This window comes from Denticeps clupeoides, chromosome 5, assembly GCF_900700375.1.
Source record: "Denticeps clupeoides chromosome 5, fDenClu1.1, whole genome shotgun sequence".
Taxonomy (NCBI): domain Eukaryota; kingdom Metazoa; phylum Chordata; class Actinopteri; order Clupeiformes; family Denticipitidae; genus Denticeps; species Denticeps clupeoides.
Window position 1 is genome coordinate 25,945,069 of NC_041711.1, and position 27,642 is coordinate 25,972,710.

The 27,642-nt window shown below is 43.9% G+C and overlaps 1 protein-coding gene across 2 annotated transcripts in view; it reads left to right on the forward strand.

Annotated features, from left to right (window-relative positions):
* Positions 1-27,642, forward strand: part of bcam (basal cell adhesion molecule (Lutheran blood group)) — a 31,471-nt gene that overhangs the window by 1,467 nt on the left and 2,362 nt on the right. The window contains exons 2-16 of one of the 2 annotated variants that reach the window (XM_028981614.1): positions 20,097-20,215; positions 20,384-20,594; positions 22,586-22,656; positions 22,810-22,906; positions 22,982-23,164; positions 23,435-23,556; positions 23,833-23,977; positions 24,080-24,195; positions 24,715-24,856; positions 25,228-25,352; positions 25,489-25,627; positions 26,409-26,432; positions 26,921-26,941; positions 27,286-27,427; positions 27,540-27,642. In XM_028981614.1, coding sequence (XP_028837447.1) covers positions 20,097-20,215; positions 20,384-20,594; positions 22,586-22,656; positions 22,810-22,906; positions 22,982-23,164; positions 23,435-23,556; positions 23,833-23,977; positions 24,080-24,195; positions 24,715-24,856; positions 25,228-25,352; positions 25,489-25,627; positions 26,409-26,432; positions 26,921-26,941; positions 27,286-27,427; positions 27,540-27,642 — 1,760 coding nt within the window. The remainder of the gene's footprint in view (positions 1-20,096; positions 20,216-20,383; positions 20,595-22,585; positions 22,657-22,809; positions 22,907-22,981; positions 23,165-23,434; positions 23,557-23,832; positions 23,978-24,079; positions 24,196-24,714; positions 24,857-25,227; positions 25,353-25,488; positions 25,628-26,408; positions 26,433-26,920; positions 26,942-27,285; positions 27,428-27,539) is intronic. The other variant, XM_028981615.1, reaches the window with a different exon arrangement.

Below are 27,642 nucleotides of genomic sequence, written 5' to 3' on the forward strand. Positions count from 1 at the left end.
TAAACCAGTGTGTGTGTGTGTGCGTGTGTGTGTGTGTGTTTACACACACTCGCGTGTACACGCTGAGCAGCACGGCTAGTTGGTGAGTGTGTGTGACTGTGTTTTGATGTGCAGGGTGTCGCAGGAACGCCCGCCGTGTGTGTAACCTGCCATGTGAGTCCTGTGTTCAGCCACCATGCGCCCAGAACCACTTTCAAAGCCTGAGGGGCGCAAAGAGGGCAAGCTCCACCCTCAGGGTTAAAAAAGAAACATTAGTTTGTACATTTGAATTATATACAGGTAGTTGCCGAACAATTGTGGTTTATGCATGAGATTAGTGCCGGTTTCTGACTGAATTGTTCATCATAAGTCCAGACCCTCCGGGGAACCAGTGTGCTCCGTGTCAGAGTTATGGTCTGGTGCCACCCATCCTGCTTGCTCTAGATAAACGTGGGTATAATTGGCTCCTGCCCTAAGCTGGCTGCTGTCATACCTGATATTGCCTTAATCATCGCTCACATTTGATTTAATGTCTGTCAGTCGTGCTTCGTCTGCTTTGAAAATGTATTATGGGAGAATCTTGTAGGGCAGACCTAGGTGAAAAAGAAATGCATTCATTTAGCTGATGCAGGCTGCCTTATATCTACTAATTAAAGGGTCAGTCCCATGTGGCAGCATTTGGTTAAGTGTTTAAGAATGAATTAATAACTATACAATGAACTCACTTTGTTCACAGGTAAATTCTCACGTTCAGAAATATTCATTTATTTCTCATTCTTTATTCATTTTAAATAGGTATGCTAACTTTACATACAATTTAAAAGTCATGAAGAGCACAACACTGCAGACATTTAGAATCAGGATTTGTAAAAATTGCCTGTAGGATTTATTAGGTTGGTGCGGGTTGAGTGTGTGTACACGTGTGTTTCGGGGGACATCGAGCAGGGAGAAGGGACGACGGTGGAGAGAATTGTGTGGACAGCCCATCTACTGAGTTCAAGGTGCAGGACCTTTCTGCCTTTGTCTATCAGGAGATTAAATCCCAGAGTCATTTCCTTCTTGTCCTTCCCCGCAGCTATCTGTAATTATTATCGTATTAGGCAGGGGCCAAAATATTAGAAAAGAAACAGACACAAGCTTACTTGTTAGCAGTGAAGCAGATAAAACCAGGGGTTTTCGGGGTAACCAGTGATGCCACTCATACCCACCGACTCAACAAAGGTGTTCATTTCCTTCGCTGAGTGACAGGCAGATTGCAGGCTCTGTTTTAGCGTTGGATTATTTAGTCGTCCCCCTCCTGCGATTTGACAGGCCGGGCGGCGGGGTCGTCTCTGTTATTTGCAGTGTGATTTACACTGTTTTCTTGGGAAGGGGGATGCTGGGAGGCTGCTTGGAATGAGAGGCATTCTGCCCCGGACAGGTTGCATCTCGCCCCTGCCTCTCAACGCGCCCACAGTGCCTCCATCACACACAAACACACACAAACAGCCCACACCCCCCTCGCCGTGGCAGAGTGGTGTCAATCCGACGGCGCGCCGCGAAACCACGGTGCCCGGAGACCGCATCAGAAGCCAGATGTCAGCGGCTCAGCAGCCCACTGTTTATTCGCCGTTTTTACGTCCTTATCTTAAATCCTCGTACGCCTCTGCCCAGGTGGCCGCAAGTGAAAGCTGATACTCTTGAGACCGAAGCCTCCTTCCTCTGGTCGGGGTGCTGCAGGGTTAAACAACCGTTAACCACCTGATCAAAGAGCTCCGCTACCCGGAAGCAACTTCTAACGCCTCCGTGGGGCTCGTCCGTTCCCCCGCTCCGTCGACATTTGGGGTTGAGTAGCTGAGGTCTTTGCGGATTTGCCGCTGCGTCAGAGTGCGGATGAGATGAATAATCCAGGCCTGATTTGACTTGCCGCTCCATGCGGATTGGGAGACGGAAGGAGCCCTTGTGCAAACAGGCCACCTTTTCATCCCTTTCAAAGCAGAGAAGATCAGCCGAACTGATAATTATAATGGAGACGCGGTGAGGATTAGCTTTGTCTCTCCACGTCTGCCTCTCGCGCTCGGCGTCTTCATCCAGAACGATGGCGGTGCTCTGCTGGAAGCTGCGGGCCACTATTGATGTTAGTCGTGATTTACTGAGCTTCTTTTACCGGCCACCCTTTGTGCGTGGCCCGGCATTGATGATGTCAAGGAGGTTAATTGAAGGACTCCATGCTGGGTGTACGTGGTCCCACCCAGGGTAAAGAATTCACGTCAACCCAGCTCTTTCACCCCCACAATTTATAGCCACTGTTGATAACAGTTTCATCACCCCAAAAAATAAATCTGAGCTCCCTTTCTTTTGTGTTTTTTTGTGTTTTTTTTTTTATCTCGTACGTTCTGGCATGTGTAACCCTCCTCGACTGCTCGGTCCTCATCTCCTGCTGTTAACTGCTGTCCATGGCTTCCCACAATCCGCTCTCAAACAGACAGACACACTACAAAGAGAGCTGGAGACGGCCAGGGAGGAAGCCCAGGGCCTTTGAATTGGTCCAAGGCTGTTGCTTCAAGGCTGGCCTGTCATTTGCGGCAACCGGCAGGATGTTGGAGATGTACAGAAAAAGCGGGCACGAGAAGTGTCTGTGTGTGTGTGTGTGTGTGTGCGTACGTGAGTCTGGTCCTGGGCAGAAATGCCAGTTTTTGTGTCTGCGTGTCAGTTCAGAGCTCCATCTCTGTGTCTCTCTGGAGAGGAAGATGAAGGTGGGTGAGTGAAGGGAGGGGCTGGCTGGTAGCCTTGAAAACAGTTTTTCAGACATTCTTTTTATTTGGAGGCAAAGAGGAAATGACTCAGCAACAGGAAACTGCAGCATGCAAAAACCCAAAATTTAAGGCTTTATTGAATAGCATCTAAATTTAATGTCAACCAACCCATAAATCTATGAAGGGCACAAAATTGTAAAGTTTTGCCAAAATCTGTGACAAATAAGGTCTCCATGTCACTCCGTTGGACGGCAAATCACCACCCTGCTGCCCCCCAAAAACATTACTGTGTTTCTCTCTTGGCTGAAACTGACGCAACACGAATGTTATCAGCAGTAAAGAACAAAAAAGAAAAGATACCTCCATGCATGACTGATCTAACATTCCCATCCATGGGAGTCAGAGGCTCACGTGAGTCAGAGGAACAAGGTGGTCAGGTGTTTGGGTGGGGAGGTGGGTGCTTAGAGGGGAAGGTATTCATTACTGACTGTCATGCAGTAACAGGGCGCAGTCTGCCCACCTTTCATGTTCATATTAGCTGGATCTCCATCATGTGGTGATGTGGGCAGCTGTTAAAAGAGAATAAGCGGTGTTGTGCTACTTGTATGGCTTGCTTGTGGTTTGTTATGTCTTTTTTTTATATGGAGAAATGTTATTAAGTAACTCAACACTTTTTGCTTCTGGATATTAGCTTGGGCTTTGGCATTACTGGTCACTGTTTAACTACGTGCGAACCTGCCCAGCCTAGATAGTCACTGTTTGACAAGCCGCAAGTTGGCCTAATTTAAATGTCGTCTTCAGGCTTAGGAGGGTCTGTCACTGCTGACTGGCTGTAGCCAGAGTCTTGGGAATGAAAAAGAGGTCCAAATGTCCAGAAGCAGTATTTGAAACCCCTGTATAGTTGATGTACGTAGTGCTACAGAGGTAAAGTATATCTTGGTTTGTTGTTTATTGGATCCATAAAAAAAACCTTACACCTAAGGTTTTGAGAACCACTGGTGTATAAGGACAAGTGTAGTGTTTCATTTTTTACGATCTTTGAGCTGGAAGCAGTTTATAGTGTTGCCGTTTCTCACACCCAACAGCTCCTGTGTGAACTTGACTTTAAATGGGGGGGACAGAGGGGTTTCAGTTTCAACTGTACCAGCCCATCGCCATTTTACAATCTCATGCCCTCGCTTCATTTGTTTGTCTTTATTGATCTTTAGCAATTGTGTTGGCTGTTGTAAATTTACATCACAATGAAGGTAGTGACTGGATCGATGAAGAAGGGTTGCGTGAAGCCAAAGCTTAACTCCCAAAGCCAGACTTTCTTTTCACCTCTGATTGACACTAATCATATTCAAGCTGCGGGGTTCAAATTGTCTGATTCCCAGGAATCGAAAGTGTTTTCGAGTGATGTGTGATTTCTCACTCAGTGCAGCAGGACGAATGAGATTGAAGTATGAAATAAGTGTCCCATGATTGAGTGCAGGGTCTGTTGAATAATCATTTAAAAATATAATTCATTACACAAAAAGAGGGAGCTGTGCCGTTATTTCTGCTGAGGGAAAAAGAGTGAAACGAAGCTATGAGGCTCCCAGAGATGGTAATACTGGCAGGAAAGGCATTATTATTACTGATTACTATATTATTAGTAGTAGTAGTTTATGTAGTGTATGTGTGTGTATATATAGTGATCCACAACTGAAGTACAAAATAGGAAGCAGGTCCTGATATGTACATAGCCTGGCTAAACTAGGACAGGTACAGCCTCATACATAATTCTTTATTGTGACCTTGCTCACTAAAACATGTTGTTAAATGGTCTAGACAGATAATAGTCATGTGTAAATATCATGATAGTGTCAGCTACACGTATTACTTGTAAATACTCAGGTCCAAAACCGATGGTTAATATGATGGGCAAAAAAAATCTAGTGAATACTCTTACCTCCCGAGCAACTGGTTCTGTTTGAGGAGTATTGCTTCTATTTGATGGCATTTTTTGTGCAGTTAAGAGTTGAATCTTGTTCTTTGCTAATGAACATTTAATGTAGTTTGTAGAAATGTAGAAACTGTAATCTAATAATGTGTACATTATACTTTGTAATACGTAATTTGCTGTCTAAGTGATGAACTGGAGCAGGTTTTGCTTTTAAGGCTGGTGGCCCTCAGCGGCTCGTGAAGCTGAAAGTGAATTAGCTGCAGAGCACAACAGAATACAGAACGTTTACTGGTGCGCCGTTTGATTCACACTGGTTGACCATGTGTGATTCGCTTGTTGTGCCAGCTGATGAGATGCGGGCCAATGGTGGCGGCCACAGTCCTCAGGACGGTCCAAACTACACTGACAATTAGCGGTTGATGCACAGAGGTTGGGACTGGTGTAATGGAGCCTGACCAGATGACAAGTGTTAATTAATAATGTGTTGGACACGTCTGCTGGACCCTTCAGAGTCAGCACGAAGCAGCTTCATTGCTGGGTTATGCTTAGTTTATGCCTGTGATGATTTGTCTTTCTTGTTTGTTCCTCTTTTTTGTGTGAAGTCTTATCTTAACAAAAGACTCTGCGCATCATCATGCTTCCTGGAATTTTACTTTTACTTTTGACTTTTTCCCCTCTGTATCTTTCTCTCTCTGAGGTTTATTCAAACCCTTCCCCCTTCCCTCTGCCCCTCTCATGTACCTGGGCTGTGCACTGGGGACAGGGCTACATTGTTAAGACATTCCTGGGGTGGCTGGAATGCAGGTATTAATGCAGGGTGATTAGACTTAGCGAGCAGGGGAAGCAGCGAGGGAAAAGGAACGGCAGTGACAGGGAGAGCGAGGAGAACCCGGGGACGTGGAGGAAGGTAGCGATAGAGTGAAACGGTGGGGAGGACGAGGGCGGAGTGAGACAGCCTGGGGCGCAGGAAAAGAGAGGGATGCTTGGGCTCGGGAGCAGGTGTAGATGATTAACTGGTATAGTATGGGGAGGAGAGTGTGAGGAGAAAGGTTGTCACTTTGAATTCTCAGGTTCACGACACTTTGTGTGTGTGTTGACAGTCAGTGTCTGGAATGTGTGGCCTATTAACAAAGCTAACATGGCACTGTGTGTGGGACTGGGAGGCGGATGGGGGTGGAGAGGGAGGTGTGTTTACTGAGGAAGAATATGACAAAATTGCAAAACATTCCACCAGGAGATAAATTTGGTTGGATCAGTTATATAAAACATGTATTAGAGTTACTGGGTGGTCTTCACGTTGAGATAATTTGACTGGCCGGGCCCTCCCTTATCAAAATGTTGTGTTTGTTTTTTTTTTTAGTACTTGGCCAGTTTATGTATCCGTTGGTCGGTTTCATCAAAGCTTGGCCCGCATTTGCCCGACCCGGCAATATATAACACCAGGTGGCATTCTAGGCCACCAAAGCCCCCCTGCTTGGCTAAGAGAGCTGGAAATGATGCCCTTCATTTTACCCTTCCTCCTTCCAAAGTTCTCACCACAGCGGGTGGGATGATCACTGTCAAAGTCAGGACCCGCTCTTGTTGGCATGGGGATTGCCAGGTGTAGCCAATAGCGGGGCCTCCCTTCGCCCTTCTGTAGCCTGACCCACCCCGCCCTTCCATTTGGTTCCTCCCCGTTGGTGGTCATTGTTGGGCCAGTAGCTCAGACAACGTCAAAGAACAACACACATTATTTACTGAATTAATCAACACTATTTAAGTCATTCCTAGATTTTATTTAAAGCAGGAATAATGAAATGAGAATTAAATAAAAAAAATGGTTACCACCCAGAGAAGGAATTATAGAACACAGGAATACAGAAATATATTTCTGTATTCAAAATGAAGCAAAAGTAAAAAATCATTTTAATCTATGTTTTTTTCCTCTGTGTTTGGGGTCTTAACTATTAATTCCGTCTTAACTATTCCTTCTTGTGCTTCCCTCTCTCTGGAAGAACCCATATGAACAGTTGTGCTGAGCAGTGACAGAGTGGCTGAGTTTGCGAGAGTGAGTGAGACAGCTGGACTGGGCTGTCTGGAGATCAGCTTACATACATTAGCTGTCTGCTCTCTCTCTCTCTCTCTCTCTCTCTCTCTCTCCTTTTGGGTTTCTCCTTTTTCTTTCTCTGAACATAATTTTAGCATTTTCTTTTGAATATACCTACTGGGCAGCACTAGGCCTCTGGTTGCTAAATATAAATAGCAAGTAGAAGAGCAGTAATGATGACAGAGCTGCAGCAACAGATCCAGCTGCCCCCCCACCAGTCTTCACCTGGCAGCTCTGATAGAGGCGCATTTTAAGAACATGACTTCTCCAACTCCATAGAGAATGAATGGAGAGTTGGGCTCATGGAAAAACCAGAGCCTTGCCGACTGACGGCCTCTACTGCACGAACACACCCCTCTAAGGCCCCCCCCAAACTGACAGATGGCCTTTATTTCCCTCTCACTGCTCTCTTCCTCACACATATCTATCTATCTATCTATCTATCTATCTATCTATCTATCTATCTATCTATCTATCTATCTATCTATCTATCTATCTATCTATCTATCTATCTATCTATCTATCTATATGAATGAAGGTTCTAGTATGAAAAGATGCGAGAAGTGGATAGCGTGTGAATGAGTGAGAAACACTGTATGTGTTTTACAGTAATCTCATTCAGACAAGTTCAATTCTGTTTTCAAATCCAACATAGCCTCTGGCTCTGAAGGAAATGGTGACAGAGACGGCAACGTTTTGTTTGATGTCTTATGTATTAGCATCATGTTAGGAATTTGGGGCCCTTTTTTCTCTTGCTTTTCTTTCATTTTCTGCTACTTTTGTATTCTTTTCTGTCCCAGAACAGAAGGGAGCATACTGTCTTCACCTCTCTGCCTCTTATCTCTTGGGTTCACCCTCGTTTGCCTGCTCCCCTGCTTACTTTAAATTAAGTTTCAGCTCACCGCTCTCCCTCTGTCCCTCCATCCCTCGGCCTCCCTCTCATGACCACATGCTCAAGGCTGTCCCTCCCTGCCAAAACAGTTGAAGTGGAGGAGAAGGTGCCAAGGTTGGGGCATCTGAAACGCCTATTCTCCTTTCCAGCTATCTCTTCTGGTCCTAAAAACAAAGAAAAAGAGGACATGTTGAGCGGCATCCCTCCATTGTCTCCACTTCTTTTTTTTTTTTTTTTTTTTTTTTTTTACTGTTGTGAGGTTAAAGGACATTTGTTTCCTTTTTTAATTATATCTTAATTTCAGTAGCTAATATTTTCATTCCAGTCCTATAGAAATGTGTTTTTTCCAAGTAACAATCCTTCAATTTTATGTATTTAGTGTAAAAAGAACATAATTTAAATCTGTTAATAATCAAAGGACCACTAATTCCTCTCCTTTTTTCCTGTGTGTCTCATTTAGATGCCTTTATTTATGGCTGAGCAGACAGTATGTTTTACAATACAGTTGACCTAATGGAGGTAGGTGACCTCGTGCAGCTTCAGGGCAGACCTGTGAGTTCCGCTGCTTCCATTTTCAGCATCATATGATCTATTCCAGCAGGCCAGATTTTTCAGTTGATGTATTGGTGAGGGGCTTCACTACTGAGCAAGTTATAATTTGTTACCCTGCCCCAGTAGAGACAGCACCTTGACATGGCCATACAGATCAAAGGCAAGCCAGCCATTGTGTGTAGAACACTTTAATTTATCCAACCCACAAATCACTGTGGGTTGAATTAAGATCTTATGAAAGGTCTGTGGTCTGGTGCACTGGTTGGCTCTGTCACCCACAGTTTATGCATTGTGGAACATTTAGTAAAAGTAAGGGATGTGTGAGTTGCGTAGCACATGTTTACATAAATTCCTCTGTGTTGTTAAGTGACACAGAAAGAGTCACACCTGGTGTGTGAAGGAAAAGAAAATGTTGGTATGAAGCATTGTCTGTGTGTGTTTTTAACAGTATGTGTGCCGCAAGTAGAGAGCTTTTGTTATGGGGAAAGCTACAGGATGTTCTGGAGTTTGACGGGTTAATCAGAAACTGAAATGAGTAAGGGCAAAGTAGAAAACATTGTCTCAGAAAGAATCAAAAATCATCTAAACACAATGGAGCACTTGAGACTTTGGTGAAACGTCTTAAACACAGTACCTCTTCCACAATCTTCTAAAAATAGAAGGAGGGAATATCTTTTGGAAGGATGGTGTCTGTACCTTCAGTAGCGCAACAGAGATGGAACCATTTGTTCGGGTGGCTCATGGCGACCCAGCACCTTACTAAGACACTTCACGCTGGTGTTTTGTTTAATATGTCATCCATCTGTAAGTTCCCGGGGTGGTGGGGGCGTTGAATAGTGAGTTATGTTTACTTACATTCCTCAAACTCTCTCGCTCCTTACTGTGCGGCGTATATTTTCCACCCCCTGGCTGCTCCCCGCTACCTGGCATGTCTAATTTCGGCCCCCTCACACCTCAGGCCCTGCAGGTTCAGACGTGCGTTGTTATGTCTCTACGATTACAGGAATTCCAGATGATACAGACACCGTCTTGCACCACTGATCACTATCTGGCACCGATGGATCTCTTTGTTTGTAGCTCAGCCTCGGTGACAGCAGATTTCTGACTGGCTTCATTAGAATACAAAATAAGGATGTGCACATTTTATTTAGCGGAAATCCGGAAACATCCAGAAGTTCCTGGAAGGGTGGATATTATTCCGTGTGGAAGGGTTCCAGCAGGATTTGATAGTGGACTGCTGCCTACTATCATTAGACTGACTTTGATGTTGAAACTCAATTTATGCAGCTTTTCCCAGCATGTCTCTTAAGTCACTATAATGCAATCAGTGATGGTATGACTGCTGTGGTTCCTGCCTCCACTGACCCAACCCCGCCCTTTGCCCCCTGCTACTTCTCTTTCCCTTCCTCATTCTCTCCCTTTCCCCCATTTTTACCCAATTTTTAATGCCAATTCTGCCCAGCAATTACCTCCTGTCTGTTACCTTGGTAACAATTTTTTCCCCCCACTCTACCCTCTGCAAATTCAAATCTGTTCCCCATGGATGTAGTGTGTGTGTCACTGCTCATGAATATGGAAAGGCCCTCCCTCGCTCCGCACCTCCCCACCAGGATAATGGCAGGAGGGAGGTAGGGGAGACAGGTGTGTTACTCGGGGCACATTGTTAGGCGGTAATAGCCTGAATTCACATGGGGAAACAGCAGCACTTTGTTGGTGTTGAGTGCTTTTTTGTGTGACCAGACTCCTGTGTGTGGCTCCTGTGTGTTAAGATTACATCATGCTCTAGAGTTGGGAATGTGTCTGATCTGTCCACTTGTGAGCATCACCTAACATTGTATTCGTGCATGGGATTCTTTGGCCCATAGATTATACAGATCAGTCTACTACCTATCAATCGGCATTCAAGCTCGGGCTCCTGTTCCATCTGGGCCGTTCGCGCTATCGGCCGGCTGCCTGTCTGGAGCTGTCAGCAGCGGCAGCATGCCTGTGAGCTGCGAGTGAAGTCCACACACGTCACTCACTCACGCTGCTGGCCCGGTGCGATGCCGCAGATTACAGCTGCTGCAGATGCCGGAACAGGTGCTGTAGGTTATCTTTCATAGCTGATGTTCATTCGGTGGGGGACAACACAAGTTACACTCATCATCAGCCTCATATCAAGATAAACCTCATTCTGACGACGATGACAATTTGGGAAATGTTGAGCACATAGCCTTGTTGGGTCACACACAAATAAAAACATAAATGACATTTATTCAGTATAGTCCAGGAAATAATCTGTCTCTTACTTGTTATTTTTATACAGAGATGGAGAAGGAGAGAAAGAGACATCATTTGAGGGACATTATGTGTCTTTATCCTGGGGTTAAGGTGAATTTCTGGGTATGGGTCTCATTCATCCTCCACTCACTGGGCTGAAAGGTGTTTACACTTCACCCTGGCTGCATTTAGCATCAGACCCAGATATCTGTGTGTGTGTGTGTGTGTGTGTATAATTGTGAGTGTACTGATGTGTGTGACTCCTTGCCCTTCTTTCGACTTACTGTAGTTCATCCAAGCGTTATAAGTTAATCCCTGTAATGGGGAAAAATGGAGCCAGGGAGAGAGGGAGTGAGGGTGGAGGGGGGACGTGGTTGGCACAGGATTTTTGGAGGAGACAGACCTCCTTTAATCCCGGTCTTACTCATGTTATGGTGGGGAGAAGAGCTGATAACCATTCAGGAGGTGGCAGGATGCTGCCATTGTTTTGCAGGGGGGGAAAAAATCCTTTCAAAAATGTCAGATGGACAGATATACGAGTCAGGACAGAAGGGACCAGACTGGGAGGGAATGGGAATTATGGGTACGCCACAGTCAAGCATTAGATCTGGCGAAATGTGAAGTGCTGATAAGGGCTGGACACCGTGATCGCTGTAAGCAGATTGCCTAAATCTTCAGCGCCCTGTGTTTACACGTCCCTCCCATGAAACAAAGAGACAGACCGAGATAGAGAGATAGAGAGAGAGAGAGATAGGTGGAGCAGAAGTGGCAGAATTTGACTTGACTCTATGAAGAGGGCAGAATCACCGACCCATATCCCTTCCCCACACACACACACACACACACACACACACGCACGCACATACACTTGCTCCCTCCTTCCCTCCCACCCTACAGCAGTCCCTCACTTTCGTGTTTCCCTCTGTGAGCTGGGAAGATTTACTCTGATCTCGGGTTTAGAGGCCTGTCCCCCTCCCTCAGAGTCTCCAGGTTACCTCCTCCACTAGCAGCAGCGGGAGTGCAGCAGACAGATCTTATATATATATAAAAAAAAAGATCCCTGCTGTAGTGGTCATGTCTGCACCTCACTTTCCCACAAAAACTGACAAGCAGCACAATAATGAACCCCCCCAAGACAACCTGGTGCATATTAGTATTTTCACCGCTCCTCTCTGGACCCGCTGGCTCCAAGTTGTCACGTTGCGGTTTTAAGCATAAGTTGAAATTGAAAGCTTACTGTTTTCCGTGATTCAATTGTCGGGCGTGTAACACACTTATGGAATAATGATCGAGTGCAGCACAGACGAGAGAGCAGCACTGCGCTTGATGGAACCAAACGTGTGGATAATTAAAATGAAGTTACTTGGGATTCGGTCCTTCGGGGGGCGGCTGGTGCGTCCCTCCATCTCCCTGAGGCGCAGTGAGCAGCAGGCCCTGCAAACCTCTCTCCTGACATCTTGTCCTCCATGGACGACTCGCATCTCATTAGTGAGGCAGGGATTCCTGACTAAATGGAACTGGCTGTATGCCAGAGAGGCAGAAGGAGAGCGAGAGAGGTAGGCGTTTGTCTCTAATCATGACCGCACTGATGAAAAAGCATGAGTAAGAAAGACCTCTTCACCGTCCCTCTCCATATGAAGTTTAAAGAAGGGACAGCCTCTGTTTGCTGCCGCTGTTTGCACGGCTCAGAGGATGTGTGACCACTCCACCCCACTTCAGGGGCTTCCCCATTGTCATGGCAACAACCACACCTGAGTGTGAGAATGTGCAACTTGAGAAATGGCCAAAGAAACGAAGAGTGAGAGAAAATTGGAGAGAGAAAAAAGAAGTGGTGATATGAACCAAAGTCAGCAGACTAGTATTAAGTCTAGAGGACAGAGGGAGTTATGGCGGAAAGTGTGTGTGAGTGTGACACGTTGCAGAAATCAGGACTCAATTCGAGCTTGAAACATTCCTGCTGGCTCTCAGCAGCATTAAAAGCCATAAAGGAATGTTTGAATGGGCGTAGATGATGGTGGGAAGGTTGTGGGCTACCAAACACTCGATTAGAAAACATCTGCCAACATTTTTTTTACATTAGTTTATGACAGCTGCTGTTTGTTTTTTGCTTCTCACAAAGGACCGGGTTTCCTCTCGCGAGCGTAAAACGGTAACTGTTCCTCAGCCGAAAACAAAGCTGCTGTTGATTCGGACAAATTGCAGCATAGCCGACTTATTGTCCACTCTGTTATCTACACCACAAACATGGGACCCCGTTCTGGCAAACATTTATAAATGTGCCTCAGGGCTGTCCATCAAGGGGGAAAATACTGCGCTCCGGTGGGGTGAAATGGAGGTGGAGTACAGTGAAGTAGTGGATAGTGGGGTGGGGGTCCCAACCCTTTTAGTGAGATTAGCTGCGGCACTAATGTCTCTCCCACATGGCTCCACCATTCATCTTCTGACTCAGCCCTTCTCGCTGCCTCTCCACTGTAAGTTAGCTCTAATTACATATCAGAGTAGCCCATGCCATTCTAGCCATATTGCGGGTTCCCACTATTTTTAAACTCTACAGGGACTTTGTCTGTGACCTGCTGTCTTTCCTGCACAACCCGCTGCTTCCAACTTGTTCTCCCAGTGAATCCCTCGTGATTTTAGTACTTCTGCTGATGGCTGTCTGTTTAATTCAGTTCATTTTCAGACTCCATTTCTGAGCGACGCCATTACCTGCTACTGTGCATTCCTGAACATTTCCTTTCCATTATAGCTACTTATTTTGGCAGAATAAATTGGCAGGAACAAAGGCTGAATTTAAAGCATGTCTCCCTTTTAATTTCTTTTTTATGTTCTTCCTTCCACCAGTTATTAAAGGCGTTGGAGTGTCATTCTCACCCGTCTCGCACAATCTCTCTTTTTGTTCTTTCAAAATATCCCTTTATACTGTCTAGAAAAGTGGCTAGAGAGCTGCTGAAGAAGGTGGGTCCTAATTGGAGTGCCTGGGAGCTTAAAGTACAGGGGGAAGGCAGTGAGGGGGGCTGTTAAATATTAACACTTTTTTGCATCTATGTCTCTTTAATGACGCCCCCTAATTAGATTCATGTCTCCCTGGTTTCTGCTCTCATTTCATGGAGAAATAGGTTCACATTTGGAGCGTATAAAGTGAAGTCTCAGCACTGATGCGGCAGGCGGCGTCCCCATCTCTACCTCCGGCAGGTTTCTACAGGAGTAGCGACAGTAATGAGATATCACCAGTTTCTCGTCCAGTCTGGTGTCAGAAAGTCTTCGTCTACAGACAGGAACAGGTCTTAATCTGGACTGGAATCATCGTATTGCCGGCCTAATGTTGTAAAGATAAATTAAACATAAATTCAGAAAAACACCATGCAAATTGGTGGAGAGAAAGTTTTTGAATTATTGATTAAAGTTAAGATTAATATCAACAGACCCAGAACATATTGCTGGCTTAAATAAATCATAAAGCCTAGAAACACGTCTCAAAAAGCATCTCAGTCGCTCTGATTTACATTCTGTATTTACCAAAATTGCTAAATAACACACACCACTTTTATATAGTTCTATATTTCTATATAAAATACTATATTTCTTCCACTGTAGTTTGCAAAATCTTGAACTTTTTCCCCATGCCTTTCTTTCTCTCACTCAGCTTAATGCTAAAATTCAGACAGGTTGGACACACAGTCTGAATGGGTTTGACTTCTGACCCTGTTGCCAGGGCGACTGTAGTGGTGTGGTGGAATGTTTTACGAGACAAAGGCGAGCGAGTAAAGGCAACCTCACGCTGCGTGTCTGCAGCCTGTCCACTCACAGCTGAGACGGACAGGAAGACCACTGAGCTCAGAGGACCTGAGGAGTTTCATGTACTGCCGCTGCTGCAGAGCAGCAACTCCACTTTATTATTCTGTGTGACGTGTGTTAGGGAGGACAAAAGGCACACAAATGCACTGGAGTAGGGAGAGCAGAAAGCATTTAAATCACCATGTATTCTGTTAATTCTGTTAGGTGACAGCAGCCATTCAGTGTCAATCATGTTTATAAATGGTTTGTCAAAATTAGGATGTTAAAAGGGTTTAGATGATGTTCATGACACTGGCCACGTCTCTAGATTAAGATCGTCCTGTGCACATAAATAATATATATTTAATAATGTAAATTAATTTAGTGGCCTGTGGCATCCTGGGATGGGTTCTGGAAGCTATAGCCCAGATCTGGGATCAGTAGTAATCTACATACTGTAGATGCATATAGTGTTGAAGCCAAACACTAGTGTTAATTTATTAATGTTGTATTTTGCCATCTGTATGTAGATGTTTCTATAACCAGCACTTCAATTTACTGCACAGTCTATGTATACTTTAATAAGAGATAATAATAGATGAACTATTTTTTTTATGACATGGTTCAAATTATTCCCAGTCCCCTGCATAGTATATATTTTTAAGGAGGTAGAAAAGACGATCAACCTTCATATCTACCTCCACAAGACATTTCATTTGAGTACCAATGAAATCCCTCATAATCCCTGTCCTGTACCGCCGCACCATAACTGTTGTACCTCTGAGATAAGGCCTGGGTCTTGTTCAGAGCAAGTCAAGCCTTTCTTGATTTCCCCTGATGCCTGATCAGCCCTGATCCACAAGCTGGAATTCTGGTAGGAGGGGTGGTCTCCAGTCAGCCTTGCTGCTGCTTTTCCAACATTGTTCTCTTTGTCTGTCAGGTCAGTGTCAGTTCTTCTTTTTGTTTGCAGCTTTATGCATTTTTTTAACCCACTAGGCCAGAGGTAAAGCCTTAACCTCTGTGCAGTGTGGTGAGTGTTGGGGTGGGTTTGTGGTTTGTGGAACACTGTGTGCCCCCTGGAATGCAGCGCCTGTGGAAGTGGCTTTTTGTCTGTGTGTGTGTGTGTGTGTGCTGGATAGAGTGTGTGTTCAGTCAGACAGTGTGTTCCAGCAGCTGTTTTTCGTTCTCTGCACCTGTTCCTCTCTCATCATGTGGGTGCTGATGGAGGTTGGGCCTTACATGGAGCCAGAATGACACTGCTGCCCTCAGCTGCACTGTGTGTATACACACATGGACTTTATCTCTCTGTAGATACTGTATACTGGCAGAATTTGACCTGCTTGCCCCATCGAAAACCCCTGTGCTTTTACTACCCTGCGCCCCACCTCTCCTCAGCAGGCGCTGATGTGTCCATTGTGATGCGCTCTGTTAAAAAAACATGAACTTTTCCCGACACTGTGTTTTTCCGAGTGCAGTGTGTGCATTTTTGTATAGTTTCTGCTATCTATGTGTGTGTGTATTTAATCAAATATGCTGTTCCCACTGAATGTGTGACTTTGACTCCGTCAAGGCCATGTTTGTTTTGCCAATGAAAAAAGGGCGAGTAAAAAAACCCACAAAGGACGCCTCCTCTAATCCTGTTTGCGCCCGGCTTGAATGAATGACAGACACACTGACCTTCTTGGAAGGCAAGAGTGGGCAAAGTGGGTACATTACCTCACGCAGCAGCGACACCCCCACGTCCTTTAAACTGAAGGTTTAAAATCTCTCATTAACATTCACAGCCAGTCGGCAGCTCCATCCAGCTCCGCGGCGTCTGGTGTACATCGAAAACATAAGGGCGATATCACCTTCTCCTGCTGCTGTCTGCACATCGTGTCCCAGCGGCGCAGAAGTGAATACACACACTTCATCACAGTCAGACTGGGCGCCACGCATCTCCTCATTAACCTGGTGGGAGAAGTGAAGGAACTCGCAGCTTCATGTCTTCCTGTCTGGGTTCTGAAGCCATGTAGCTGTATGAACCCCACTGATATTTGCGGGCCTGGACTGAGAACACGAGATCTCCCCGTAGATCCCCCCCTCTTATTCACTGTGACCAGTGACCCCAAATGCTTGGCCACTTGACCTGCAAATGTATTTATACCACACTTCTCACAGTAGTCATAAAAGAAGAATATTCAGAAATGATGTCATATCCATAATATATACACTCACCAGTAAATTAAAAGGCAAAGAAGGCGAAATCAACAAAAAGCCAGGAAAAGCAAAGCACTTAACGCTTTTAAAGAAATCAATACTTTTTTTTAAAGTGAAGTGAATGGGATTGTGTTACACAGCAAACATGCACACAAAAAAACGTGTCTTCAGCTTTTAACCCATCACATTTTGTAAGCAGTAGGCAGCCATGAAAGGTGCCCGGGGAGCAGTGTGTGGGGACGGGACCTCAGTAGCACCTTGGTGGTTCGGCATTTGAACTTGCAATCTTTCAGTTACGAGTCTGATTCCTGACCTGCTAGGCCAACGGTAAAATAATTAGATATAAAACATTGTGAAGTAAGGGGCTGAGTTGGACATGAATAACGTAACAAATGCTACAGAATCTTATTTACAGAAAAATAGGAATCATGCCACTGTGGGGTGCAGTTAGACTGCTAGGCAGTTGAAGTGATGGAGCAGAAGACGTCTCCAGGCTCAACAAAGAACTCGGAGTGTCCATTAAGACAGAAACTGGAGTGGATGACAGAGAGAAAGACAGACAGAGAGAGTGAGGCCGAGAGCTGAAGAGGGAGAGCAGCTGGTTCTCCTCATTAGCTCTGCTCTCCTGCTGAGTGTGTGTGTTCATTTGGGTGTGTGTGGGCCATTGAGTGTCTGTCTGTGACTGTGGCAATAGTGCCGAGGATCACGGTCACTCGCGGTGTTCTGAAAGCGGCTTTTAGTTGTCGACTGTGCTGGAGGTTTCAGGCCCGTGCTCGGCGCATCAGTGTCTCAGATCATTTGACACCTACAACACCAGCTCTGGCACCTGCTGTGTTGTACCTCTGGTGCAGTTCTGTACTGTTGTGTTCTAAGTGAAGGTGAAGTTGCTGCAGTGCTTGAGTGATCAGGGTTGTCTGTTTCATAATGGATGTTCTGTGTGTGTGTGTGTGTGTGTGTGTGTGTGTGTGTGAGGCTAATTTTGAGTGTGTGTCATTGTGTCTGTGTTACGCCCCATCTGTCTTGTCTTTTCTCACCCACCCTCCTTGGCCATTCTCTCTTATCTTTTTTTCTTTATTCCTGATTGTGTCCCCACTGACAGCTAACGAACCGCTCACTCCTGACACACATTTACACACACACACACACACACACACTGCCTACACTGCCCCTGCTGGGGATATGATTGGATGGAGTAGTCCCTAATTACCCTTCTAATTGCTCCAGTATCTGCCCAGCTGCTTGTGGGGTAAAAGGGAGGGTGGGGGTGCTGACAGATAAATAAAGGAAGGCGATGGAGAGATCAAGGGGGCTGGGACATGACAGCGGGACGCTTCAGTGACGTAGTGATAATGGCTTGCCGTCATGCCACGTCTGCAAAAAATATGATCAAATTATGAAAACGTAAACATTTCAATTTTACCTTCTGGCTATATATGTCTGTATATGATCCTTCTATCAAAGAATTAAATTTAATGAGGATTGTTTAATAATGTGTACAAAGTTACATAAAAATATAATCTTACATGAAAATAAATCAGCTGCTGGATAAGAGTATTATGGTCTGCTGGAATAAATGTTTTGTTGGTACATGCTCTACCAGCAGGAAGCTAAATCTACTCCACTGCAGCACTGGCAATACCCTTTTGTAGCCTTTGGGACCTGCACCCACAGAGATAGTAGTTTTATTTGCCCACTGTGGTGTTTATTTAGCCTCTGGTCTCTCCAGTGCCCTGCTTCATTCTACTCCTTAAAATGCACTTTGTCACGGTGTTGCCAAAACCACTTGTCTACTCTTACGCGCCTCAGAAAACAATGCAGCACTTATAGGCTGGCATGCATTCAGTCACTGCATGCAAACATTAGAGAGCCAGTGAGGGAGAGGGAGGGAGTTAAAGCAGTCTTGGAAATTGGCAGGGTAAGCTGGGGAAGATGACCTCAGAATGTCAGAATGAATTTCAGTACTTTGTTAACCCCTGACCTTATGGTTAACCTTTGAGGTGCAGGGCTCTGTGACTTTTGGTGTCCTGCCTTGAAATGTCTCTCCCTATTTATCTCTTGTTCTCTATCTCTCTCCCCCTCTCTCACACACATGCACACTATTTCGACAGTTCTATAAAAGCTACACATGTGCAAAAACACAGGATCAGATTTGCTTGCTTTTTGGCCTGTTCATGCTGAAATGACAGTAATTAATCACTTACCCCTAAACATTACATACTGCTGTTATTCAAGTATGAACAGCAACAAGGGGATATCCGATAAACCCTACACACACATACACAGCAAGAGAGACACATAGTCATGGTCATGCACCAATAAAATAAAAATAAAAACATCCCCCAATATCCCACTGAAATAAAATGTAATAAATTGCCATGGTGATTTCCGAGTTTGGCCATTTAAAGATCATTTATTTTGTCTGTGTAATGGTGGCTGTTTTTACCTGTCCCCATTTTTTTTCTATTCTGTTTGTGCACTTAGCTGACAGTAGATGCCACATGGGACAGGACAGATCTGGCAAGCCACATTCACTCACAATGCCCTTTCCTTGCATCGAGAAATCCAATACTGATCATGGCGGCACAAGCTCGGCCTGTCCTGTACTTTTAGATGTATTCCCTGGAGTGCCGTGTTTTTCTGACATTGATTTGTGGAATGTTCTCAGAAGCCACAATGTCTGACCCAAATGCCCTTCTGCCAAAATTGTGCTGAATTCCCACAGTGGAGCTCTGCTTATGCCTCAACCCCATCGTACAAGCATCATCTGAGATCCTGTTCAGACCTGTCATTACTATTAGTCTTGGGTTCTCCAGTCACTAGTGGCTCACAAAGTGGATCCGTTCACACGGGTGCCAGGGGAACATGTCTCCTTGTGCATTTTTATCGGATCACACTTCCCTACTCTAAACCTGTTCATTATTTTGCCATGAAAACACAAGACCAAGCAGGGCAGTATGTTCCAGACAAATCATTTGTAGCCATTGATGTTTGTTATTGTATCTGTTGCAATATAACAGAATTATTCTGCAAATTAGTTTATGCTTCTCTTTATGCATTCATCTGTTGGGTGAGTAGATGGTCCATTGATGTGGTCCGGGTCCATTCACATACTCAACAATATCACAGTGTGATTATATGCTGCCAGACCATATCCACCGGCATCTTGAGAACATTCAAGCCTCTACCAATGTGCATAGGTGTGTGTGTGTGTGTGTGTGTCATATGTCATATCTGCCTCTGGCATCTAAGGAAGAAGGTGTGTTTGGAGACATATGAAGATCTGCTGGATGTCAGACAAGATCAGGTTTCGTAGTTTTTGTCTTGGAGCCCAGCATTTATTATTATCCGCCTATCCTAGCACAAGACTGTGCAAGACATTACAGACTTTACAGTGTAAGTGAAAGTAAGCAAGCTATGCATCATTTTCTTCAGGAACAATGCTTGGACTTGCAACAAAGCCTAGGGGCTATAGATTGAGTCAGGCTATGGACAACGTAGACCAGGAGTTCCTAATGCTCTTTGTATCAGGTTGAAAGCCCTGTGAGGAGATGAGGTAGTGAGATCGCTCACACAGACCTCCATGGTTTCCAGCGTACTCGGGTCTGTGATCTGTTTATAGCGCCTGTGTGTCTGTAACTGGTTATCTGCTGGTTAATAGAAGCTAAACCTAATAACAACCTTCTCTGATTGCAGTGACCTGGGCGTCCGTGTCTGTCAAAGTTGCTCCCAGGGTGGAGGTGGTCAAGGGACAGACGGCCTATTTGCCCTGCGATGTCACCGGCAGTGACGTGTTGACAGCGGGCTGGTTTTTTGTGAGTAAACCCACATGTAACCTGCTTAGAATGTTTATGTGTTTTCTGTCTACATGTGTGTGTGTGTGTGTGTTTATGCTGTTTGTGTACTCTGTCTTCGGTTATTTATAATTTTGTCACTGATTGCATACATATATTCACTGCCTTGTTGTAAAATTTGGTCTATAGGAGGTGGCGGACAAAAGGACTCGGGTGGCCTTCTGGTCCGACAAAAGTTCTGGGGTCGATGAGACACCAATGTTGGGACGTGTGTCCATGGCAGCCAACAAAACGCTAATCATCTCATCAGTGCAGTTTGAGGACGAGCACAATTACACCTGCCAGGCGTCTGCTGGAGCGGCAGGAACAGCGGAGGGCCGGACCGACCTTCGGATCTTCTGTGAGTGAGAATACGTCACACCATTGTTGGAAAAGGTTTTTTAAATTGCAGCCATCCTTTTAAAACAATCAATCATTCAACATCATTTAAAATATTTCAAACATCATCATTACATTTCTGGGATTTTACTGAACTGATTTTCATTAGATGTACGGATTGCATTACATTTGGATTATATTATTTGGGCAATCTGAGTAATTTCTGAGTACCTTTTTGTACTTCTACTTCTATAATCCTGCACTAATTGTGTTATTCAGTTAAATGGATCACATAAATGCCAATTTATATATTAATAGCAGGTCTCAGCATCAATTTCATCTTAATTCATTGACTACTTAAAATTCCATTGATAATTTAAACATTTTCATGGACTTGGCTTTACATTTCAGACCATTTGACTAAAACTAATGTAACTGACCTCGTATTAAAAAAGGGACATGACCCCATCTATTCGATTATGCCATGTCAGTCATTAGTGCTGTAAAAGCTATAATAACTGTAGTCAAATACAAAAGTAGAAGAGCACAACTGACTAGTCTTTGTTCTGAATCTGGACATGCATGAACCATGAGGACTGATGCTATAGTACTACCAACAACTCAGAGAGGAGAGAAGAGTTTAAATCTTATTTGTTATGCTTGAAATATGTTTATAAGAAGTTCTTCTCGGGGTCAATTACGGCTGGGGAGATTGCTTCTGACACAACTGATTAATAGTGGGATTGCACCTGCCATGTTTAATCGATGTCACTTTAGTGGCTCTTTGAGCTCCTCAGATACAGCCTTAATTTATCGTCAAGTTAATTATAACTTACCCAGGCTTAGGGCACAGTGTCCTTTGGAGCATTCTAGTCTCAGTCTTTGGGGTGAATGTTGTTTTTGAAGAATAAGATTATCTGGACCACACAGTTTCAATCCACCTAGGTAACCAGCAATCAGGTCAGTGGTTACCTAGGTGTTTAATCCCCACATTTAGCATGTAGCTCTCTGCTTCGTGATTGTTCAAAAAGTTTGATGTGAAGATTGTCTCCACTCTCTCACATGTGCCTGCAAATTCATTACTTGGTTATCTAATTATTCCCTTTATGCAGTTCTATAAATGGCCTGAGCCTAAAATATCACATTACCATTCCTCCAGAGGGGGGGTACATGCCTTGCTTGGTCATCATGGGAATACAAGGGTTTAGTCCTGCTCCCAAAACACACTGGCTGTTTTGACACAGTTTTCCATTTTAAAGTGTAGCTGTTGGCGTGGAAGCCAGAGCTCTGATGTTTTCAATTTCCTCACAAATTAAATTGTGCGCGATGTTCTGGGTTACTGGATCTCTGATTGAAACAATGGAGAGTCCCTGGAGAGCACTACAATGGCAGGAGCAGAAAGAAAACCCTGTAATACACAGAGAAAACAATGAGCTGATACATCCTGCACCCAGCCCACGGGAGGAGAGCGTCCCTCACTCCACATGCCTGCTACTGTGTTCTATCACTTTCGTATTTGTAATATTTTTTTTTTTGTCATTTTGGACTGAATGCTTTTATTCCTGATTGGGCTTCTGGATTGGTCTGGCTGGTAGAAGCACATAATATTTGAACTGTGCACAACATTGGTTGGTTGTAAAGAAGGTTGAACATGGGTTGATGGGGCCGTATACTCTAATATATCTGTACTGTATATGTACTCATATATATCTGTGTCAGGCAGGGGGAGAAAGAAAAATTTTCCACGTCTAATGTTTATTTTATAAGCAGGAGGCAGATGGGCGCAGTGACTCTGGGGACTGCTGCATGTGAAACAGGGAGCCAGTGAGGGAGATGAACAACAAACACATTAAATATAGATCCTGTCTGTTATTTGGTCCTGTGATGGATCAACCTGCACATTTCTTAAAATGAGCACTTTGACAAGCCCACTAAAAAAAAATGTGTGTGGTCTCCCCTACCCTACAACACACACACACAAATATATATTAACTCATGGTCTCCACCACATAGATGAACCAGAGGAACCGGAGGCCGTGGGCTCCAAGAACATCATCTCAGTATTTTCACGTACATATTCTGAGGTATGTTTCAATCAGCAATGCAAATGTTGATAGAAATGTGTCTTAATTGTGAGGGTCTAAATAATTGAACAATGTTTCTTAGCAGTGTACCTGTGTGTGTGTGTGTGTGTGTGTGTGTGTGTGTGTGTGTGTGTGTGTGTGTGTGCATTTTAGGTGGGTCGTTGTACTGCAAGGAATGGGTATCCTCAACCACGCATTGTCTGGTACAAGGACTCCACTCCTTTGCCTGATGTACGGAACCCTACATCGGGTAAGTATAGGAATTTTTATTGCTCCATAAGCAAATTACAGGCATTGTCTGAACATCATTCTCTCCTCTTTTCAGGTATGTACATGATTCCCTCAGTGGTGAAGGAGTCGTCTGGACTCTACACAGTTAACAGTGTCTTGTACATGATGCCCAAGAAAGAAGACAAAGACTCAAAGTTCCACTGCATTGTGGTTTACTCAATGCCCAAAGAGCAGGGGAAACAAAAGAGCTCTGGCTCCTTCACTCTCAACCTGAACTGTGAGTAAGCACATGTTTGACTTGTTTGATTTTCGAGCCATTTATTCTAATTCTACTTAAAGAAGGCAGAAATTGTGCTTACACAAAATGTCCAGGGCTGTGATCTCAAGCTGTGGAAAATGCAAAAGCTGCCAAACTGATGGCCAACTGCAGTTTATCTGGTTGCAAATGCAATATTAAGCAAATACATTTTTCAGTGATATTTTTTATGTACTGTGTTTTTAAACTTTTTTCTACTATGCTTACATAATTCATTTTTTATTATCTAAGATCCTATGGAACACATGACCTTCTCATTGGTGAACACTGCACCACTAAAAGAAGGTGATGAGGTGAAGTTGAAGTGTGAGACAGACGGAAATCCTCAGCCTGACTTTGAGTTCTACAAACCGGTAAAGATGAGCTGAACACCCATCAGTTTGCATATCATGCTCAACACTACATTCCGACATACATTTGAAAAGTCCATTACCAGACTTATGACGATTTGCGTTTGTGAAAATCACCAAAAGTGTTAAAAAGTGTATCATATGAACAGACTATGTGAATTCTATTTTGTTTATTATGCAGATACAACATTTTTTAACATTGAAATCCAAATCTACTGTATTTGCATCACTTTTTCATACCATAGCAACTACTGACTTTCTCTTCTCATCTGCACGTAGGGTACACCTGACCGTCAAAGTGGACCTGATGGGATTTTCACTCTGGCCAATGTGACTCGGAATGACTCTGGCACTTATAAATGTCAGTTTTTGGACATTGACACTATTGAGGACCACAGCAGATCTCTGACCCTGTCTGTCAACTGTAGGTGTTCAGTCCAGAGCCTTTTTAAAATGTATTCTGATTGCTTTTACTTAAATTGATTGTGTTGCAATGAATGCCATTTCCCTGGAAATCTTCTTTCAGACCTGGATCCAGTGGTGATCACTCCATCCAAAAATATAACCGTCAAGCAGGGAGAAGGTGTAAATCTGCAGTGCAAGACATCAGCTTCAGCAGAATACACACTTCAGTGGAAAACGGTGGGCTGGCCCTCCCTTTTCACTTCCTTCACAATATTTTTTCCTGCTTGACCTATGTTCATGCTTTTATTGTTGTGTCTTCTGGGGATCAGGCTTTTAGAGAGACAAATATGTACTTTCAGTATTCTAGACCAGGGGTTCTAAAATGGTGGGATCTGGACCTCCTCTAAATAATACATAGAATAAGAATGCTTAACCAATACAGCTCTGAAGTTGAATTTGAAGTCATTCTTTAACTTTAGATAATATTTTCACTTTCTATTTTGAAATGCAGTGCTTTGAGTTCAGTACAGTTAATGTTCCGCTCTGGTGTTAATGTTATAATTCAGTCCATTTCATATAAAGATATCTGAATAAAATATACTATATATGTAGTGAAATGGGTCTGCACTACCTTGCTTTAATGTGTCAACCTATCTGTCAACATGGGGTATGGTTACTTATAAAGCAGATAGCTGGGAGATGTCAACTGCTCTTTTTCGTGCTCAGTCTGATCCATGTCTGTGTGTTGTGTCGCAGGGCTCCAGTGAACTTTCTAACAATGGCAATTTGGCACTGTCATCGGTAAAATACTCCAATGCTGGACTTTACTCCTGTATAGCGAAGGTACCATCTGTGCCTGGACTCCAGAAAAAGGCTGATATTACACTCATAGTCTCAGGTACTGGTTTTCACACAAAGCCTCATTTTGACTTCACTGTATTCTTTATTTTTATTTTAACAATTTTTCATATCTAAAGCATGTGGCATCACAATAGATCATTTTAATGGTAAAGTAAGCCCCAAAGTCAGTAGCTCAGATGCTGATTTTGACAACCACTACAGCTCAGCCGCTCATGTTTAATAGAGCTGCATTCACCACAAAGCACAGAATCACACAACACCATTATTTCAAGAATTATTTCAAGCATGTCAGCAGTGGGCCAGCCACATTTTTTTATGACACAATCTGGAAAATATGAGCACTGAAAACAGACAGGCGGTCCTCTCTCTTTATTCCTCTTTTTTCCCCACGTCTCTTCCAATTCTCAGGGAAACCTGAAATTGAAGAGCCGGTTTTTGGGCATGTTGGGAAAGTGGGCGAGGAGGTGACAATCATGTGCTCTGCTCATGGATACCCTGCTCCTCAGTTCACCTGGACTCCCAGTGGTAGAGAGGTATGTGAACTGAAGCACCACACCAGTGAGAATGTGCAGAGACCATTCTCTCACAGCACAGAGATGAGTGGAACGTCTGGAATATCCTTATGTGATCTGTTTCTGATCTATCCATGTGTTTCCTGCTCTCTTTCAGTCTGTGAGTGTACAGGACAATAAGGTGATCAGCTCTGTGACACTAGAAACTACAGCTGCCATTCTGAAGGATGGGGTAACCTGCGAGGCCAGCAATCAGCATGGATCTGACACCAAAGTTTTCCTGGTCAACGTCAAAGGTCAGCAGTCAAATTTGTTCGGACAACCAGACAAGTTGATCTGCTGTGGCAACCCCTAATGGGAGGAGCAGAAGGGATACAATGTTGTTTAAAAGTTTAGGGTAATTTAGAAATGTCCTTCTTTTAGATTGTTTGTCCATTAAAACAACATACAATTGATCAAAAAATACATACAATTGATCATAAAAATACCATTATTTTTATGTTTTTACATTTAGATTTATAGCATTTATCAGATGCCCGTATGCAAGGACACAAGTAGTAAGTGGGATTTGAACCTCGGTCCTCTGGTTCATAGGCGAGTGTGTTGCCCACTAGGCTACTACCATTTTTTTCTATTACTATTTCTTATTCAATTTATAATTATTCTTATTCATTTCTTTTTTATTTGAATGGAAAACAATGCCCCTAAACCTTTGAACATTAAGTGTATAGCTTTAGGATAGCTGTAAGATGACAGTAATTCCCCAGTTAGAGATCAGTGGGTACTTTTCCACTTTACAAATGACCAGTTTGGGTTTTGCAAACTGGTGGTCCATAAAGATTCAGGGGGTACTTGGAGATGATGATTGGTTGCACATTTTGTGTCATACAGTATGCAATAAATGCGGTTAAATGCAGATACCTTCTTATGTAACATTTTATATTGCAATATAATAATACAAAAAATATATAATAAATGTATTTACTTATTTATTTATTTTTTTGCATCAGAGGCAGGATTTGTGGTTTTAAGCAGTATGCATTCATTTAATCTGTCTCTTGTCTTTTTCTTTTCCAGCTACTGAGGAAAGTGCCAACAGAGGTAGTGACAATTCCATGTTCCACTCTTCTCTCCTCCTCTCCTTCTTGTCAGGACTCTTTCTTGTATATACCATGTAAAATATTTTCTCTCTTTCTTTCTTTGCTGTACATTGTAAATTTCCTATTGCTACTGCGCACTGTGCATATTGTATATTGTTTTCTGTTTGTCATCTTTGTATCATGTCTGTCCTTCTATTTTGTGGATGCTGCAATTCTAAATTTTCCCGTCTGGGGGACAATAAAGACTTCTATTTTACTCTCTTCTCCTCCTTCTTTCTTTCTTTTTTCCTTGCTGTCTTTTTGTCTTTTTCACTTTTCTGCACTTTCTCACCATCGTTCTGTGTGGTACAGTAGTGTGTCTTCTGTGTATGTCCACTCACCATGGTCTCAAGGTAGCTTTTAGTGGGGATGTCTTGTGGTGGTGGTGTCACTTTTTGGAAATGCACTAGAATTCAGGAAACTATTTTTCTCTTATAATGCTGCTTAAAGGGATCCCTGTGTTCAAATCAGGTTTGTATGGACCCTATATATATGGTGTGTGTGTGTGTGTATGTGTGTGTGTGTGTGTGTGTGTGCATGCGTGCGTGTGTGTGTGTGAGTTTGCTGTAATGGTGCAACAAGTATGGGAGAGTGTATTTAGGTTTGAACAATACATAACCCTCGTTGACCCCTTCAACATCCTCTCCGCCCTCCCATCCACCTCCCCACCCCCCCATCGGTTCTCACTTTCCTGCCTCCTTTCCCCCACCCCACTTTTATTCCTTCCCCTTCGTGTCCACAATAAACTCGCTACCCCACCCATTCTCCACCTATCCTCTTGCACTGTTCCATGAAACCCCTCTTCCCCCCCACAGAGTCACAGACACAGACGGGTTCCAGCGGGGTGGTGATAGCCGTGGTGGTGTGTGTGCTGATTCTCCTCATTGTGGTGGGCATGCTCTACTGCCTGCAGAAGAAAGGGAAACTACCCTGCGGAGAGAAGAAAAAAAAGGAAGTGTGAGTGTCACAGAGGATGCTGGGTAACTGGGCAGTGAGATGATATTAAATGAGGGCCTTTGACTCTAATTCTGTTGAAATGTGTGCCGACTCCTCTCCCTGTCTGCCACAGTGTAAGTGGGGAGGTGAATAATGACAAAGTAGTGGTGGAGATGAGGCCTGGAGAGAAGGCCAGTGAAGACTCTGAGCTTCTGAACAAACCACATGCAGGACAG